This window comes from Aptenodytes patagonicus, chromosome 3 (assembly GCF_965638725.1).
Source record: "Aptenodytes patagonicus chromosome 3, bAptPat1.pri.cur, whole genome shotgun sequence".
Lineage (NCBI taxonomy): Eukaryota > Metazoa > Chordata > Aves > Sphenisciformes > Spheniscidae > Aptenodytes > Aptenodytes patagonicus.
The window spans coordinates 87,448,689-87,466,838 of NC_134951.1; the positions used below are offsets into that span (position 1 = coordinate 87,448,689).

Consider the following 18,150-nt stretch of genomic DNA (forward strand, 5'->3'; position numbering starts at 1 on the left):
CAACAGCCACCATAAGCAAACACATTTAAACATGTCCTATCAAGTTTAAAAATAGACCCAAACAACAAACCCGACCGAGCAAACCTTGCGGTATTTAGAATTAGACTACTTGGTGTTTCATACCTTTTCAATTTTTTCTTCAGAATGATCCAGATCAGCAGAAAAAGTGCCCAACGCAACACGAAGGAGTGAATCAAACAGAGGCTTTGCCAAGTCAGTTTCTATCACTTTTGATTGAGCAAGCTGCTCTCTTATTTGAAGTAAGATATCATCCACACAGGTATTCTGTGTTTTGGGGGAGACAAACATTTTGATTCATGTCATTCTGTTTTGGCTAACAGAAATGGTCTAGTACCTTCATTTAAGAACTTCCCCTTCCACCTACACTAATCTGACTTCTCAGCTAAAACCATCAGACTTCATCCCATCTCTTGCAATAAGAAAGATTCATCCTGTTTGTCATGACAGATTTAGTTGGTTAAGGAATCTGCACACTGAATAAAATCTGGCAACATGCTGTTTCCCAAACATTGCAAGTGAAAACACTGTTTCTAAAATAAACATTTCTGAAACAGTTCCAAGTACACAGTGCATTCAGATCACACCACAATATTACTAGAGAGGCTAACAAGACAGAGGGTGACATGTCCAAGTTCACAAACATAGCACATGGCCCAGACAAACTTCCAGTTTCCAGTTCTCTCCTGTACCTAACGGCTCCTGCATTTGTAACAAACTGCCAAGTAAAATTCAAGATAGCAATTAAAACATTAAAGCACAGTGAAGGTGTCTCCTGTGACTTGACAACTTTGTGGAACACTGAATTAGTTCACCTCTAAGGCTTAAGTAATAGGTTTTTCAGGTGTCCTGAAAAAAACTGTGCCCTTTAATATTCCTCTTTCTCAAGCACCATGCTCTGCTCAGAAACATCAAAAATACCACATGTGACTCATTACATGTAACACTCACATCTTGCCTACCCAGCTCTCCTTCAATCCCACCTCTGTCACACATTCTCCACTGAATACCCTTTCAAAAAACCCAAGTCTCTCCCACCATTCAAATCCCATCAGCTCAGACAGCCTCTGGAGAATGTGGGACTAGACAAGAGGACTACACAGGAAAAAACAGAAGCAGGCCATAACTGACCAGAAAAAAAAATACAGGCATAGTCAGCCAGCAATTCATAGTTGTTGACAACCTCTACTACCTTTGTAGTGAGAGGAAGCCATCCCTTTCCTCTAGTCAGGACCATTTTATGCAGAAGAAAACCAAAATCATCTGCCAGGATCACAGTCTTCCCTGGGACTCAAGATGCATTAACCCAGAAAACAGCATTTGATGTTGAGTTCAGCCCTTAGCCATATTGACCATGGTGGCTCAAACTGTAACATATACATGAAAAAGAAACCAAAAATACAGTTCAAAAAAGTGAGCCAGGTAAAAATCTCATCCAGCCTGGATCAATCTGCCATTCTGGAAGGCAGAGAACTTTTGACTAAATTACTATTAAAATAATACTGTATGTAACAAATATGAATAAAGTAAGCTAAGGGAAGTTGCAGGGTACCTGGTGAAGCATCTCTACTTCCATCTTCTGCTGCATGGTGCTTGCACTGTGTAGGCAGATTGTCAGCAGAGCTTCTAGAAGTCTGATACCTTGAAGTGCCCACTCAGTCTCTTCTCTTACAGAAGTCTTTATTCCTTCAAGATTGGCAACTGAAGTAACTGAAGTGTGTTCCCTAATCAAAGAGCTATCACAGGAGACACATTCAGGCACCAGCTGTTCTGCACCAGCAAGACTGTGAGAACTATCGAGCTCCAATTGTGTTGCACCTCTGCTTTTAGCCAACTGAACAGAGTCATCCTTGTTGAGAAGCTCACCACCAGGACTCCCACGTGAACTTCTGCTGCTTTCACTCAAAACTCTCTCCCTCTTCTCTTGCTCCTTTTCCTTATTTTTTGCAAGTTTCTGAATTATCAGGATTAGTAATCTATGGCATGCTTCAAAGCCTCCAAGTCTATGGAACTGTCTCTGGAAAACTGAACTATACAAATATATGCAACGACACATGGACCAAATATCTGCAGCCCTGTGAATATGTTCCAGAGAAGGCAAAGTAAGGCTTTCCAGTGACAGATATGGTAATTTGTGGCCTAATGGCTCACTAGCTGTACTATCATATCCTGATGTATCTTCAGAGTCAGCTGAATCCAGATCACCATCTGCTTCTTTACTTACACATAAGAAAGCAACACAGAGAAATAAGTTTATTGTGTTGACGTGAACATCTTGGCTCACAAACTTCTTCTTTTTTGGGTAAGCCTCTTTCAAGCCAGCATAAAACTTGCTCAGGCTTTGAGGAACTTCTGAAACAGCGTGCTGGCTACAAAGAGAAGCAGGCAAGTCAGATGTAGACTCCTTTTCTTCGCTGTTCAGGCCTTCCAGTTCTGGCATTGCTTGGTCTTTCTGCTGGTCACCAAGGCAGAGTATCAAAGTCTCTAACACTTTTAAAGAATGGCTTCTTAAAATATCTAAGTAATTTAACTCAGTCATTTGATTCACTCCATTACAACTCAGAAACAAGTCTCTAATTACCCTGCAAGAGAAAGCGTAAGAGTTAGCTTATAAGTCAGCCACAAATTCATGTAGTTCAGATGACATCTTATCCAAAAATAACCCTCTGTTCTACACACCTGAGTAACACCAAGGACTGATCATGTTTACAGTAATTGCTATAAATTACTGTAAATTAAAGAGAGGAGGAACTTGTTTGCAGTAGTCTAGAATCCCAAGTAAGCATCATCCATCTGGTAGTAGAAAATTCAATTTTTTTGTAAGATACAATGTAGGAAATATTGATTAACCTCTAAAATGTAGACTACAAAGATGTATGATGTTCAAAACATTAAAGGTGTTTCTGACATTTGCTCTTTAGCGGTACTTCCTTCCCCTAACTTTTTATTAGCAGCTGGAGCTAGTAAATATCTTTATTTCTCTCAGTTCTGTGACTTCACCGGAAAGTAGAGATTCCTTCTCAAATAAACTTGAGGTTTTAAGACATTTTACTAGCTATGTCTATTAGTTGCACAGACAATGTATTTCAGATAGAATTCAGGAATACCTTTCAAGCACAACTTTTTGTGCAATTGTTAGGCCAGGATGCCCAATGTTAAAAAACCTTTCAGTGTATATGTTTCCAAGTATATTTTTCCCTTCTTTCTTCTCCAAGTATTACATTGAGTTCATACAGAATTTGTGGTAAGGATCTGTAAGCTTCTTGGTGTACTATGTTTGTTTGCAGACATCCACCTTCCTCACCCTCCCATCTCCTTCCCCCAAGGTCAGCTTTTACTGTAACTGAGTTACACATTCTAGAACCAAATGAATCATGTACTTACTTGTATGTTCCCATATTTAAGCCAGTAGGAAATAGGATATCTTAAACTTTTTTTAATCTAAGCTTTACTTCTCTTGCCTCTTTGCCACTAAGTGCACTTTCAAAAATGAATAGCTTCTGATACAGTTTAGGTTAGGATAAAAGCTAAAAATGTATTAGACAATCCTTTACATAAACTGGAGTACTAGTCTATTCTTTGTAATTGTCTCAGACAACCCTACTAAATTCACTTCAGTCTATCAGGACTCCAACCAAAAAGATCAGAATCCTTCCTGGACAAAAGCACATGTTCATATTCCGAATAAACTTCCATATGTTGTATTAAACAACTATTTTATCAATTCAACAATAAATAGTAAAGTTTCTATTTCACACCTTGGAAGAATGTTTATGCGTTGTTTTTTGGGTTTTGTTTTTTTTAAACTATGTTTAAATGAACATGATTTTGTAAATTAGGAAACAGTTATTTCAGGACAAGTAAACCTCTTAAGCTGTATTTTTGAAAGGTGGTTTCTATGCAGACCATTCTAGAAGGAAAAGGGAAACAGAGCAGAAAACTAAGTAGTCTAATTCCCACAGAAAAGTGACATGTCAATCTGTTCAACATTCCTGACTCACTTTAGCATGAGGAATGAAGAGGCAAAGAGTGTATCACATTGGACAAAGATTTTATTTGTCTCTACACCCTTTGGCTTGTTAAAGACCATAACTCAGCAGTAGAGAGCCCTCACTTTCTATGGTTTATGAATCTAGGATTAAATCTTATGTTATTCAAGCATTTATCTTGTTAGCACCCCTACAATACCCAAGGGCAGCCTACAGTCCAAATAAAACTTATGTTCTGATCAGCAACAAATATACAAAGCTCTGCACATAATTAGCATGCTTTCCATTAATAAACAGAAAATCAACCAACCTGGATTTAAGCAACACAGGGAGTGTCTGCAAATAAATCTGAAGTACTTCAGAAGGCAAACACTGGCTATGGTAACTGCATGTATGTTTATCAGCTGTAGTTAGTCCGAGTTGTTGAGCATGGCAAGCTAGCTCAACCCCTTTCTGAAGCACGGGATTATAAATACAGTTATATAGTTTCCATTGGACCACTGCATTTCCCTTTTGAATTAAGTGGCAAATATGGCTTGCAATCTGCATGCCGCGTAGTTTATCTTCTTCAAAAACAATGTCCTGATAAGCCTCCAATGCATCCCATCTCAACAACATATTTTCAGATCCACTGCTAGGCAGAATTCCCTGAACTCTGCAAGAGGAACTAGATGCAAGACCAGCATCACTAGAGTTGCCCTGCAAGGCTTCTTCCAGCTGAGCAAGTTGATCACAGTCAACAGTACATATATTGCATGATGCTTGTATAATTTTTGGAGAAACTTCTGCTCCACCCAGCTGATCCAATATGAACTTGTTAAGGATGTTCAATATGTGCTGTTGAAAGTTTTTTAACATTGGTAACTTGGAAGCACGAAGCAATGGGACGATCACAGACTTTGGATCCATACAACAACATATTCCTACATTATGTACACCCAAGAGAATTTGAACGCAAGTACTGCTCAAAGAAACTTGTTGCAACAAATGCAAACACTGATGTGCACAAACAGCAATGCAACAGCATCTGTCAGGATAATGAACTTCTCCATCAGCAGTTTCAAAGGGGTTTTTGGAAGCTTGGTTTTTAAAAGCAGATACAGAGAGCCCAGAGAGATCTCTGTGGTGATGCATGAAGTGGGAGTACTCACATCGTCTGTGCCGCTTTCTTGTACACATTGATTGATGGAGCTGCTCTGATTTCACTTTTTTGACAGTGCTGATTATTTTCATGATGCTGTTGATCAGGGCTTTCAGATGCTCTGAGGCTTCCCCACTTACTCCCTCATTCTTCATACACAGCCATTCCATTTGAAGCACTGTTACTTCAAACAGCTTAAATCCCTGATGCTGTATGAACTCATGAACCAGATCTATAGCTTGGCTAAAGTAGAATGGATTGGAGGCTGCACTTTGTAGGCAACAGATCAAAATCTGCAAGACCCCTTCTATAACCTCAGGTAGAAGCAAGGCTCTGTGACGATACCTAGAAAATACGAAGTCATCCTGAACCGGCTGCTGTAGTGTTTTCTTGTATCCTGGAGCAAAAGGATCAGGTTGTTTTTCCAAGCAAATTCTGATTTTTAATGCTGCTTTAAGTAAGTCTGTTAAATTTCTTCGTAAATTGTCAGGCATTGTTTCTGTATTGCTAATGTCTAAAGACATAAGATGCAGCACTGTTCGAAAGAGCATCCTTTGGATCAGAGCTACAGGTTCTTCTGTCCACCCTGCAGAAACGACTTCATTTTCTGTGTTACTACTTACATTGCAACAGTCTCCAAATCCTGATAAGAACTCAGTCAATGTGGGCACCACACTAGCTGAAAGAGCAGAACTGTGATTCAAAGTAATATCAAATTTGCACACTTTCTCTAGGAGTGACAATAAGACATGGCATAAATCAAAAGGAGAGTTATCCATGTTGCTCTCAGCAATTCCTGCAGCTGGCTCATGCAAAATCTCTGGGTTTAGCTCATGTGCTGGAATAATTTGGCTGGAATTTTCTAGATTAGGGGCATCAGGATTAGAATTTGGTACCGCTTCTGCAGGTAGGCAATCACTTCTACCTACAAGGTAGCTATCCCTAACTGGATATGTTAAAAAAGGCTGCAGTAACTGGGAGCGTCTGTGTTTCGTTATTACAGTAGTCTTGTCATCAGAATTGCCTTCTGAATCTGAAGTGGACAGCTGAGATCTTCTTGCATCTCGCACGGAATAACGATGGGTGGTTTTGCGCAGACGTCCACTTTTTCGAGATCGAGGATTTAGTTTTACAGAAGCCTGAAGAGATGAACGAGTGCTTCCATCTAAGCCTAGTTTTTCCTGAGTAGATTTTGCAGAACTTGAATTGTTCTCTTTGGTCAGGCATATATCTACTGTAAAGGGTATAGTAAAATCTGTTGAAACAGAAAGATAACAAAGGAGCATTAAAGGAGCATTATCATATGTATTCTTCCTAATTTTACAGTTTAATACTTTCAGCTTAAAAATATGAAAAAAAATTGTATCTTAATAGGTCATGGTTTTGCATATACCTATGTCTGACATTTTCAGTATAAAAAAGTCAACAACAATTCATGTTTAGGAACCACACTGGCTATTTCCAAAGCCTAGACAAATTAGCTCATTTTCTAACCAGGGTTAGACAAAACTGTGCTAGAGGGTTTCCTAAAACTTTTTTGTAGGCATAGCTATTCCATTCTCTTAAGAAAAGATGTTATCAAGGTGGATGAAAGGACTTTTTGGTAAGCAAAGGGAAGAAAGCGTAGTCTGAAAATCTTTTGGCCTGTTACAGATAGGATCTAGAGGATCAATATAGCCACAAGCTTCTAGTTATACTCAATTTAAATTTGGGTAAGTTAGACATACTAATACAGTAAAAGTGAAAAACTAATCAGCAGGATACCAACCCTGAGATCTCCTCTATTACTTAGCTATGGAAGCAGTTTCAGCTAGTTACTCAAGCAATATTTACTCTGTGTATACCATTTGGTATATTCAAAGCCTCACTATAAGCATTGCCAAATGGCCCTAATCCACAAATAAAGAAAAACTCTAAGGGAAGGAAAAAAGGTCTTTTTCAACTTGATAACTCATTGTCACTTTTTGCAACTCAGATGCTATAGGAGCTGGGTGCATTAACTCACAGTCCTCTTAGAATGCATGAAGAAGTTGTTAGCATACTAGTAGAAAAAATAAATTTCTCTACTTAGAAACAGTTCAGATCTTCAAGTATACAGACCTCAGTCTTTACTTCAGCGTTAATTGTTCCAAACACAAAAAGCAGAAATAAAAGTAGAGGATTTTAAAATAGTCAGGGACAAGAGGGGTATAAGATAGCTAATATAAAATCTAAATCTGATTCAATGGGCAAGAAGATTTTGAAGAATAAAATACAAGTACCACCAGTTAATTTGTATTGGTAAACTCAGATCATAAACTGTCAAAAAAGCAGGCAGAGAAAAAAGTCTGTATGTTCTTGGATAAAATCCATCATCATTTTTAAGTAGTGACAGAACTGTATCTGGTTGCTTCGGCCTGTAAAATACCTAGCATAAAACAACTGCAAGCATCCACCATCCAGTAAGTTTAGTATTTAGAAAAATGTGATAGTTAACAATAACAGCCCCCCCACCCTCCAAACCCCAAAAGCCCACACAATAAATACAATCAAACTGAAAGACAAGATGCTTCCATGTGCAAGCATGACTGTGCCTTGCTGTTTTATAAAGTCATAGTTGTGATGCTTAAGGAAGAAACATCACCTGCTTTGGAGGCAGAAAATTAACCAGGAGTACTTTATCAACCAAAGGATATTTTCTGCACAGAAAGAAAAAAGCTGCCTAATACAGGTGGATTTATTTCAGTCCAAGAAAAAGAGTTCTTAGTGCACAACTGGATACACATAGTGTTTACTGCATCAGTACTATGAGAGGGAAATTTGTAGAAGCAAAAACTGTACATTATGCAGAGTGCAAAACCAGAACATTTTAAAGCCTATTTACACAACAGCATTTTAAACTAACCCTGGAAAAGTCACTGAGCTCTCATAAGATAACCAAAATGTTTCTTTAATTCAATCATGCTTACAGGGGCATGAAAGAATGATGCAACTGAGCAAGCAGGAAAGTTTATTATATAATAAGTGCTACGAAACTGGCACTTTAAATACTCCAAGTCTGCAAACATTAACAAAAGCCTTCAATTTGCAGGAGTTTAAAATAGGAAAAAACATTGGGAGAGCTTCAGGTGAGAATCCTTAGGAACTCTGTCAGACAGGTAGTTTCATTTGTTTCATCGTCTAATAGGGAAAAGAATGCATCAAACAAATGCAAGAGCCCAAAACTAAAGAAACAATCCGCTGCCATTTCCTGGTTCAGATTCTGCACAGAGTTTATTTTGTATCATCCCTTTCATTTCTTTAATTCACTTTAAACTCACTCTTTGGCAGTTGAACCCTTGTGATTTGATTCCTCAATTAGCACATCAGTTTCTGACACAGAAGATCATATTTTCTAAGGAATGCAGCCTGGTTCTGTTCATAATCATCCAGTATTATTCTATTTTTCAGGGCCTGTCTCCCTGATAACATTGCACTTCTTTCACACTCTGTTGTCCACTGTTTGGCTTTAAGCTTATTCTCTACTTCCCATTTCTTCAATTTCAGAAGAAAGAGTGTCTCATTCTGTCTCCAGTGTCAGCATGTATCACTTTTTTGTTTTTTAAAAAGAATCAGTATGTTTTCCCCTTCTACTCATCATGAAACACTTCACATTAGCAAAAATATCATATACTCTTTCAAATCTCTTTTCCCCCCGAATCACCCGAAAAGAAAAAACCTCACCACTATCGAGTTCAGCTACGCAGTAATGTGAGCATTGCCTTTCACACTGACCAAGAACCTTTACCTTCTCTGTACAATTTCGATCTTCCTTGTATGCTGACAGAACATTGGTATTTGAGTTTAAATTCTCTGCAGAATCCACATCTTCATGCATGTTAAGAGGATGTGTATTACAATGTACCACTCTAGTTGGGAGTCCTAGGCTCTGTAGTAATACACAAACCACTTTTTAGGTCCTTAATACTGTAAGTGATAAAACATACCTATCGCTTTTTCTTCTTGGACAGGGATTTTCCACACCAATGGCAGAAGTGACAGGAGGAGGGTCAGAAGTTCTTCTCGACATGTCAGCTCCTATGTTAGAAACAAAATAGAAACAAAAGTTTCTGTACTTTTAAAAAATAGATTAACCTTATTTTACAAAGCTATTCAACAATCGGTTCCCTATGCCCTTCCGCTGTTTTATGCACTGAAAAAATGACCTAACTGCAGAGAGTGCTATAATCATTAACTACAGCCAATCAGAAAGCATCTAGGATATTTATTACACCTCTGCAACTGTTCCTATGCAAAGCTCTCCTAATCCCCCTTGTTGAAGGAATTCCTCACTCACTTTCCTCATAAATCAAATTCCTCTTCCTGCCGCCTTCTTAAAAAAGATTTTTCCTCAAGAAATAATTGCTGAATTGCTGATGTTGCATGAAGAATGCCACAAGCTTTTTTCCCCGTTCTACTTTAGAAGTGGATTTTTACTGGGGAGGAGGCACATGGAATCCCCATTTTCTTCTTACGCAAAAGCCAGCTGTTTTTCCAGCAGCTCTAGTCCTGAAGCCTCTATTAACAGCAACTATGCAGAACTCAAGTGACATCTGGAAAAAACCCATGACTGTAGAAGTGGTAAGGTTTCTCCTCAGCAATTATATATAATTGCAACCTCGTGGATTTGCTATTTAGCCAGTGCACCTACTGGAATCCAGAACCAAGCCAGCAGACCTGACTGGAGTCTTAGCACAAGTCACCTCATGAAGGAAAAGCAAACCTCCAAGATTAATTTGACCAGCATTAACAGCTGACATCACTTAAGACAAGGGCTGAAGAAACTCAACCAGGATTCACTTGGTTCATTATTTTTAAACACTGGGATCTGCAGTTTCAAAGCACAAAGACTTAATGCACATCTCATCCTATCCATTACTTAGTACATATTCAATAGCGTTGAAGAGAAAGGAGAAGAGAAAGAAGAGAAGGAAATGGACATCTGCAGCTACAGGGATGTGTGCTAGACTTTATATAAAAAAATAGTATAAACTGATCACGTCTTCTAAAATGCTTTCTCTTTTGAGCTAAAGATACAAAATGTTCACTTTCTATTACATTCAAGAGCAAGTTCTTTAACAAAGAGCAAAAGTATATCTCATGGCCCATAAACAAAATAAAAAAGTGTGTATTTTAATTTTATTTTATTGCCTTAAACCAGGAGGACCTTCTCAAATTAAAAACTGTCAGTTTGACTGCAGGTTCAGTAAATACTCGTTTCTCTTGAAAATTCTAACCTATTGCCTCTTTCCACCAAGCTACTGCACTTGAGCTTCACGTGCCTTAACTAGTCAAAAGTTTAGCAACCATCGATATCAGCTGGCAAACAGGTATATGATTAGCTATTTTTTATTTTTCTGTTCTTGCTGAACGACAGAATGCAACTGCAACATATCCTTTTGAACTTCTAGTCTTCACAATTAACTCATACACTCTACCATAAAAAGACAAGAAAACCAGCACCAAGAAGAACATGAGCCAGTCAAAGTTCAATACAAAAATTATAACCAGGTAAGAAAAACTTACCTGATCAATAGTCGAGTTCAGTGTGGTAAGCAAAATAAACCCACGGCCTTGAACCAAGTATTGTCCCAGTGCTGCCATATGAGTTTCTTCTTCTTCATCTTCCTTGGCCTCTGCCCTCTGTACCACTGCATTGCACAGTCTGTTGACATCCGTCAAGAATTCCCGTGCCAGTGAGTTACAGGCACTGCTCATGTCTGAGCTGTAAGTAGAGGAAAGTACAGAAATTAAATCCATCAGAAAATACATTCCTTATGGAAAAACACTGGGGGAAGAGAGGAGCATTTCTTCCCTGTATCCCAGCCCACACACCCCCTCCCCCAAAGGATGGAGGGTCTGTAGAACTGAGGAATCAATTTACCAATGTAGGGTGGAAGGGAATGGGAAGGATGAGCTTAGAGAATTTCATTTATTTCAGTGAAACTTTAGCTAACAGCCCACAACCCCAAACACTCATTTTAGAAATTTATCAGGTAAAAGCCTGTGACACACAGCATTCCCTCCCACTGCATAAATGAAAGCTAATGACTTCGCTTCAGTTTTTCTTTGTAACCTAGATGTGAGCTTCAACCTTTGTCTGCTTCTAAAAGGTATTTGACCTGAAACATAAGGGGAAAACAGGCAGCTCTTACACAGCATTGTACAGAAAACACGTTCTTTAATCATTTATTTTAACACATTATCTTCTACCATGTTATGTATTCCAACAGTATGCAGACTGTTTCAAAGGGAAAAAAGAAAAAAATTAATGAGTTAAGATAAATATGGGAGTTTCAGAAATACAATGCTTTAGATTTACCAGCTCTCACGGTGTTTTCCTTCAAGCAAGACTGAGTGGGTGGCAGTCACTACTGTAGCATACTTAATTCAAGATACAATTCTACTGCACATGTTCAGGAGAAAATACCAAAAGTATTTGTACTGATTCCCAGACTGATTAATTTTACTTTAGATAATGCACACAAGGCACTCATACACTTCGTCTATTCACTCTATCTTATAAAAACACTTTTTTTTTCTCTTATGCCACAGCACTCTTTGGTTGGTCAGCACTCGTACATGTTGAAACATTTAAAACAAACATTAAATCAAACAAGACAAGAAATGTAAGACTCAGCTGTAGAAAACTCTCAAGAGGATCACTGAGGAAGGCAAAACAAAAACAAGAATCAGTGATGGCAGCTATAGAAACAAGAACATTTAATCCACATAAAACCCACTTAATGAATACTATGGCATAGTTAACTCCTTTTATTTCTGTATAAACAGCTGAAGTAAAATCTTCACAAGTCAAAAATTTTCATCATGTCCAAGCACAGAACATGCAAAAAGAGAGACGAATAACTTTCAATATAACATTTAAATATAACAGGTGGATTAATACTGCTTGATTAAGAAACATCTACATGCAATTATTAGGTAAAAAAAATAAGACCTTGTAAAAAAGAGCAAGTTTGTTAGCACTAATGGTACAGAAAGCTCCTTTTAGTGGCAAGACTGTGAATACTTATACATATAATGACATTCACTGTAGAAGTAACAGGAAAATTCTTACCAGAATTACTTTGCCAGCTTAACACATTTATCTTCTATCTGGAAGAAAAAGCAAATATATTCTGGAAATATCACCCTTGGTTCACCTGTTTTTAAAAAGAGAAGAATACATCATGGTTAATATGTAATTTCTTTGTTTTTAAAACTCATTTTATGACAGCTGTTTGAAGTTTATGAAGAGTCCTTGAGGGTTTTTGAGCTTTAAAGTTCTAGTTTTCACTTTTGGCTTATGATTGTGCACAACCGAAATCCTATTACAGAGAAAATTGGTGCATATAAGGTAAGTTAACATAATAAAGTTCATTAGTTTTTAAAATGTAAAATGAGCTAGGTATGCAAGTTTAAACATTTCCCTCTGGAAACAGTATGAATTTTTAGTGATTGCTACCTGCATACATAATACTTGCAGCACCTGCAGCTCTAGGTACAAGTGATGGATAGTATTAGAAACTGAATTGTGCAGTCAGGTGCACATTAAAAATGCATTTTAAACCTGTCCTTCTATTTTGTCCTGACAGAAAACCAACCTTTATTACATTAAGCACTGGGGAAGATGTAGTTAATAAAATTGGAAGGGAACAGTATTTATCTGCTCTGTACAGTCCACTAAAGCAATTTAAGAGTTACTTCTTCTCTCCTACCACTTTAACCCCCTCCAGTCCTAATAGAGGATCAGAACAGGCAATGCCTTCCTTCCCCCCCCACCCCTCAAGAGAAGTACTTTAAACTACCCCTGTTTTAGCTGTAACTAGTCATGAAGAAAAGCGTAAGATAACCACAGGGAGAAGCAATCTCCCAATTCGCTCCAGAATGGCCAGAAATAGCAAGACAGTTACCCCTAGTACATGCTTTAGCAAAAAAGTCAAAACAAAACAACGCATACACCAGCCCTGTCTTTCTGAGCTCTGCACAAAGGGCAAAAAGGTTCTGTAACAAGGAAAATGATTGCTATAGAGAATATGCATTCATAAAGCCCCAACATCCCATATTCCTTGCTGTAAGCTAAACTGTCAAAGGGCTTATTAATTTTTCATTTTAAAATTTCAAGTTTCTGGTTATCACACTTCCCCTCACATCTATGGAGTGCATTCAATCTAAGAAAAGGAAAAGACTATTTTAATCCTCCTGAAATATTCTTACTTAAACAAGATTGAAGAGCTCCTTAAATATGCTTTAAATCCTAACATATGGTTTTGTCTGACTGGCTGAATACTTTCTCTGCCATTTCCTAGAAGAGACACACCAATAATTGCGGAGGCAATGTTTATTTCTGCAATGTCTCAGCATTTTTTTTGCTACCATTTACAAATCTTGAACAAGTGCTAATTACTTAGCCATTCAATGGTAACAGGACTCCTCACCAGTCTTCCTTATAGTTAACTCCAGTTTTTTAAACTAGTGTTAGAATATTTGTGTTTGGTGCCATTGAGTACATTTTAACTGAGCCCAGTTTCTAACAAAGCCCTAAAATTCTGAGAAGTTACATCCACTGGCACATCAGGCATATACAGAGATGAACTGTCTAAACCCACATTTACTGAAGCATCCACAAATTGGGGTGCTCCAGTTGCAAGCTAGTCTAAATGTTAAAACCTCATTTTCTAGACATGGGTGAAGAGCCAAAAATGCATTTGTTATCAATGGGAATGCGAAGGGTAGTAACCAAGAAAAGCCTCAAAGACATTCAACTACAAAGGTCACTAGGTGAGCGCTCAGAAGACATTTATTATATCCACAACTAATTAATCATGGGGGGAAAAGAGATGGGGATAGGAAAAGAAAAAAAAGACTAAAGTAATTATTTTAGTATTCTCAGGTGGCAAGTAAATAAAAACTTCAACTTTAAACTTAAAATTGTGATGAGCATGAGTATTACATGAAAGACCTCCTTAAGGAAGGAAACACTGTAGGTTCCCCAGGCAAGCTCCTAATAACTGGCTCCCCTTTGAGCGCTCAGGAGCAACACATTTCATCCACAGCCTCACAAAAAACCAACTTATCCATACAGCTAACATTCACAATTCATTGCAACTGAATAGCTTAAGCAGCTAGTGCTTTTGCAGTTGTACCAGGCTATTAGAAGATGTAAAAATATGTTGTCCATCATGTTTTAGTGTCCTTCCATTTGAAACTTCAGTCTCCAGGTTTCCTGCATTGTTTGCACTGTTGCACAGATTTAACATATATCGCCATATTCTAGCAAAAGGATGAATTCTCAATGTAAGTGGTAAGATTTAGTACTATTTTGTTGATGCTGATGCAAAAAGACATCAAGCATGTCTTCTTAATGCAAGAATTTAATATATAATTGGTAAGGAATTAAGATGCTCTCATTCTACAGTGCAGAAAAAATTGTAAAGAGATACCATGCTGGATAATGAAGCACTTTTAGAAGGACTCGTTCCAACAACTGCTAGCTACTTCTCAGTTGTACCTATTTCTTTTTCTGCAATTAAGTTCTGAAATGGACTGACGTCTCTTTGGAAACAGTTTCAGATACAACCTCATTAGTCAGCCCACCTTGAAGCTAGAGACAAAGAACAATACAAGGAGAACTGAGAAATAATTAAGAAGCCTCCAAAAAAAGCTGCATATGCACAGACAACCGTCTTCCCTTTTGTATTTGTTTCCTGACAAGTGATTTGAGCACTTAAAGCACATTACTTTTCAAAGAACAACTCAGTGAACAACTTGCCCTGCTGATGCTGTAACATAGCAAACACTGGCAGAGGTGTTTTTAAAAACAACAAATCCATCCCCACTCTAAGGTTTCAGCTTGTTTGTCATTTTCTTTCTGTTGCAGATTGTGGTACACTGATACTACACCCTATGCAGCACATCATTTCATCTTACTCAAAGAAAGTATGCCAGCCAATTTGCTTTAAGCAGGAACTACTCTACTGCAGAATTTTTTTTTTTGTTTAAGGTGACACATCTTTAACTGCTGTGGTGCCTGGTAATATATAAGCTGATGCTCCACAGAACACCTGTACTGAGGTAGAGTGCCTTCACCTCTCTTTAGACTTCAGAGAGGTCACCTTAACTAGGGAAAAACCCCAAAACTTAAAACATCACACATGAACTAAGCCATAAGAGAACAGAAAGAAACCTACCAGAATCTCAGTTAACCACTGCTGTGTACAGTCCCAATGGGACACAGAGTTTTGGAATACACAATATGTCAGGGCTTCACATAGCTAGCTGGGGGGGGGGGGGGGGGGAGGTGGAAATCACATTCTTAAATTCCATTTCACCCTCTAGAAGAATATGATTATCATATTTCATAAAAACTACCTCTACTAGATAGTATTTATTTCTAAAAGGAAAAAATCCACAAGCTTTAAAAAAATAAATCACTTAACCATGAATGATCTGACATTCACATATAATCTGCCCTCTTCACGCCCATCCTTCTCTCATCCTCATAGTTCAACCCGTATCACATCTGCCCTCTGGCCCCTTTCTGCACCAGCTCTCAAGGGACTTATTTTCTATTTGCTGTTGTGGTATAAATCTATTTCCTGCACTTGAAACTTGTGTTTTCCCTGAACTTCTTTCCATTTTTATGAAGTTACTCATCAGCTGAGCATCTTAAAGTATAGGAATGCCTTGTACTTACTTCAGTGGACTTTAAGCCTTTAAAAGAAAACACCAAAATCATTCTTTAAATAATTTAAAGGATGGAACTTGAAAATAAGACTAATTTAGCAGTCTTGAATACTGAATCATGAATATACTAACTTTATATAGTGCTAAAGATCAGATGGTATTATCTCTAACATCAGCACAACTTGGGGAATGAAGAAAATGCAACAAAAGCTTAGGGTCAGAGCTAGTACTCTGTATATGAGAGCGAACCGGGCATTTTACTTAGTTGTTTTCAGCAATGCATTGCCCAGAAAGGCCTGGAATGTCCAGTAATACAATAAAAAGTAGTAATTACTAAATTACTACAGCAGCATTGTAATAAAATACAGGACTAAGCCAAACAAAGTCAAAATCCCATAATACCAATTTAAATTATTACTTTCAGTAACTGTTGTCCAACAGCTACAGCAAGAGTAAAGGAGAGGCAGAAAGTTTGGTGGTAGTCTCCAGTTCGTACAACACCCCAAATTAGTGCTCTAATAAACCTACCTCCCCACAACCGTTTTAAAAAAAAATTTTTTAAATGTTAATTTTATAGTACTAGCAAAAAAGGAACTACTTAAACCAGCTCTATTTGTTGTCAATAAATTTCTTCAAATTGCTCATTAGTAAATAGTTCTATCAGTCTAAAATGAACATGCTACTGAGTGCTGTTCATACAGCTGCATAGACAGGCTTGACTGCCTGAGTAAAACAAAGTGATAATGTACTTAAGAAGGTATGCATGGCACATACAAGCCACCTGCAAGCCTTAGTTTCCTGTAGCTCACTATGTTATCTTCAATAAAAGCAGTCTTGTCTACCAGATTATATGAGTATCTTACTGCAGTAAGGGAGTTATCCAGTCTCATAAGAAAAATAAACTTACAAGAAGCTATTTTACAGATCATGCAAAGAGGAGTAGATAACATATAGCTACATGAAGTTGTTAATTTACCTTCCCTAGTTTTCTGTTTCAGGTAGGAGAAACATTGACCAGGCATGGCATGGCTGCAAGTCCTTTTGAGTACAGAGTACAATAAAGCTGCATTTTTAGTAGGTATTAAAATTAATACTTTGAAAAAAATGTAGTTTCTATAAGCCACTGTACAATCCAGTTATTTCTGGCCTCCAGTTCAAGACTTACAGTCCTTTTACCCATTCTCTAGAATAAAGTATATGGGAATACAAGTCACCATTGGCCAATAAATGCTACATTTACTTTATACAGTATTCATGCCATTTTAGCAGATACTTGTCCCAGCCTCATTGCTTGTACTTAACATCTATGCTCTGGAGAACATGCTTGTGACCTCTTCAATGATTTTAACATTAATATGATTATGTCAGTGATTTTAATCAGATTTACTTTGGAGTTAAACTTTCAATTTAAGGTCAAGCTTCTGTTAGCAGAGGACAACAGGCATAATGAAGAGCACCAGCACATTATTAACACTAAGACACTCCATAATAGGCTTTTGCAACTGTAGCACAGATTGCCAGGTTTATTACAGAAACTAAGTCTATCTTGTTAGTAGCAGACACCAAATTTGACCACCTTCTGTTCAAAGAAATTTGTTAACAATAAAACTAAGGGAATACTACAATTAATTCCTCTGTGCAAACTGGAGAAAGAAAAGAAAGTAGAGCATGAGAGAGTGCAATAGAGAAATACGTATCTAGAATGGCCTGGAACAAAACTGGAACATATCCTACAGTGCTGCCTTGAGGTCTGTACTCGGTGGTGAAATGCAAGTAAAGCATCAAACTAACATGTTGCCGAAATCAGCATTCTTCCTTTTCTGTCCTTTTGGTATCATTCAAAACATTAAACAGGCAAGAAACAAAATACCCAGCTGACATTGCCAAAATAGGTTACACAGCAGGAACAACACATAAGTCTTTAAGAAAACAGGAACCTGCAATTCAAGCAGAGCATCAACAGAAAGCTTGAGATGCTTTGATGCCTTGTTTTACCAATGCAAGGCAATCAGCAAAAAGCTAGCTTATAAAAGGCAGTGAACATTTGCTAACCATCCAACAACTCCGATATTCAAAAACATGAGCAAACAAGAACAAGACACTTCAAGTTTGGTTCATTCTCAAAACAGACATACCAGACAACACTCCAGCTCTGCAGAAGACCTCCTACTTACTCTTTATTTCCAACCACTTTCTGCTCTATCCTTTGCTATTATTTAATAACTATTTGGGGTTACAGAAGCAGACAACCTATTAAAACATACTAAGGCAGTGTTGCTCCAGCCATTAGGTTGCACG

At 37.7% G+C, this 18,150-nt stretch overlaps 1 protein-coding gene across 1 annotated transcript in view; it reads right to left on the reverse strand.

Annotated features, from left to right (window-relative positions):
* Positions 1-18,150, reverse strand: part of LYST (lysosomal trafficking regulator) — an 87,142-nt gene that overhangs the window by 55,681 nt on the left and 13,311 nt on the right. The window contains exons 2-7 of the mRNA XM_076334156.1: positions 12,245-12,329; positions 10,693-10,891; positions 9,114-9,204; positions 4,318-6,403; positions 1,571-2,600; positions 124-285 (exon numbers count right to left, since the gene is read on the reverse strand). Of these exons, the coding sequence (XP_076190271.1) occupies positions 124-285; positions 1,571-2,600; positions 4,318-6,403; positions 9,114-9,204; positions 10,693-10,884 (3,561 nt within the window). The 5' untranslated portion in view covers positions 10,885-10,891; positions 12,245-12,329. The remainder of the gene's footprint in view (positions 1-123; positions 286-1,570; positions 2,601-4,317; positions 6,404-9,113; positions 9,205-10,692; positions 10,892-12,244; positions 12,330-18,150) is intronic.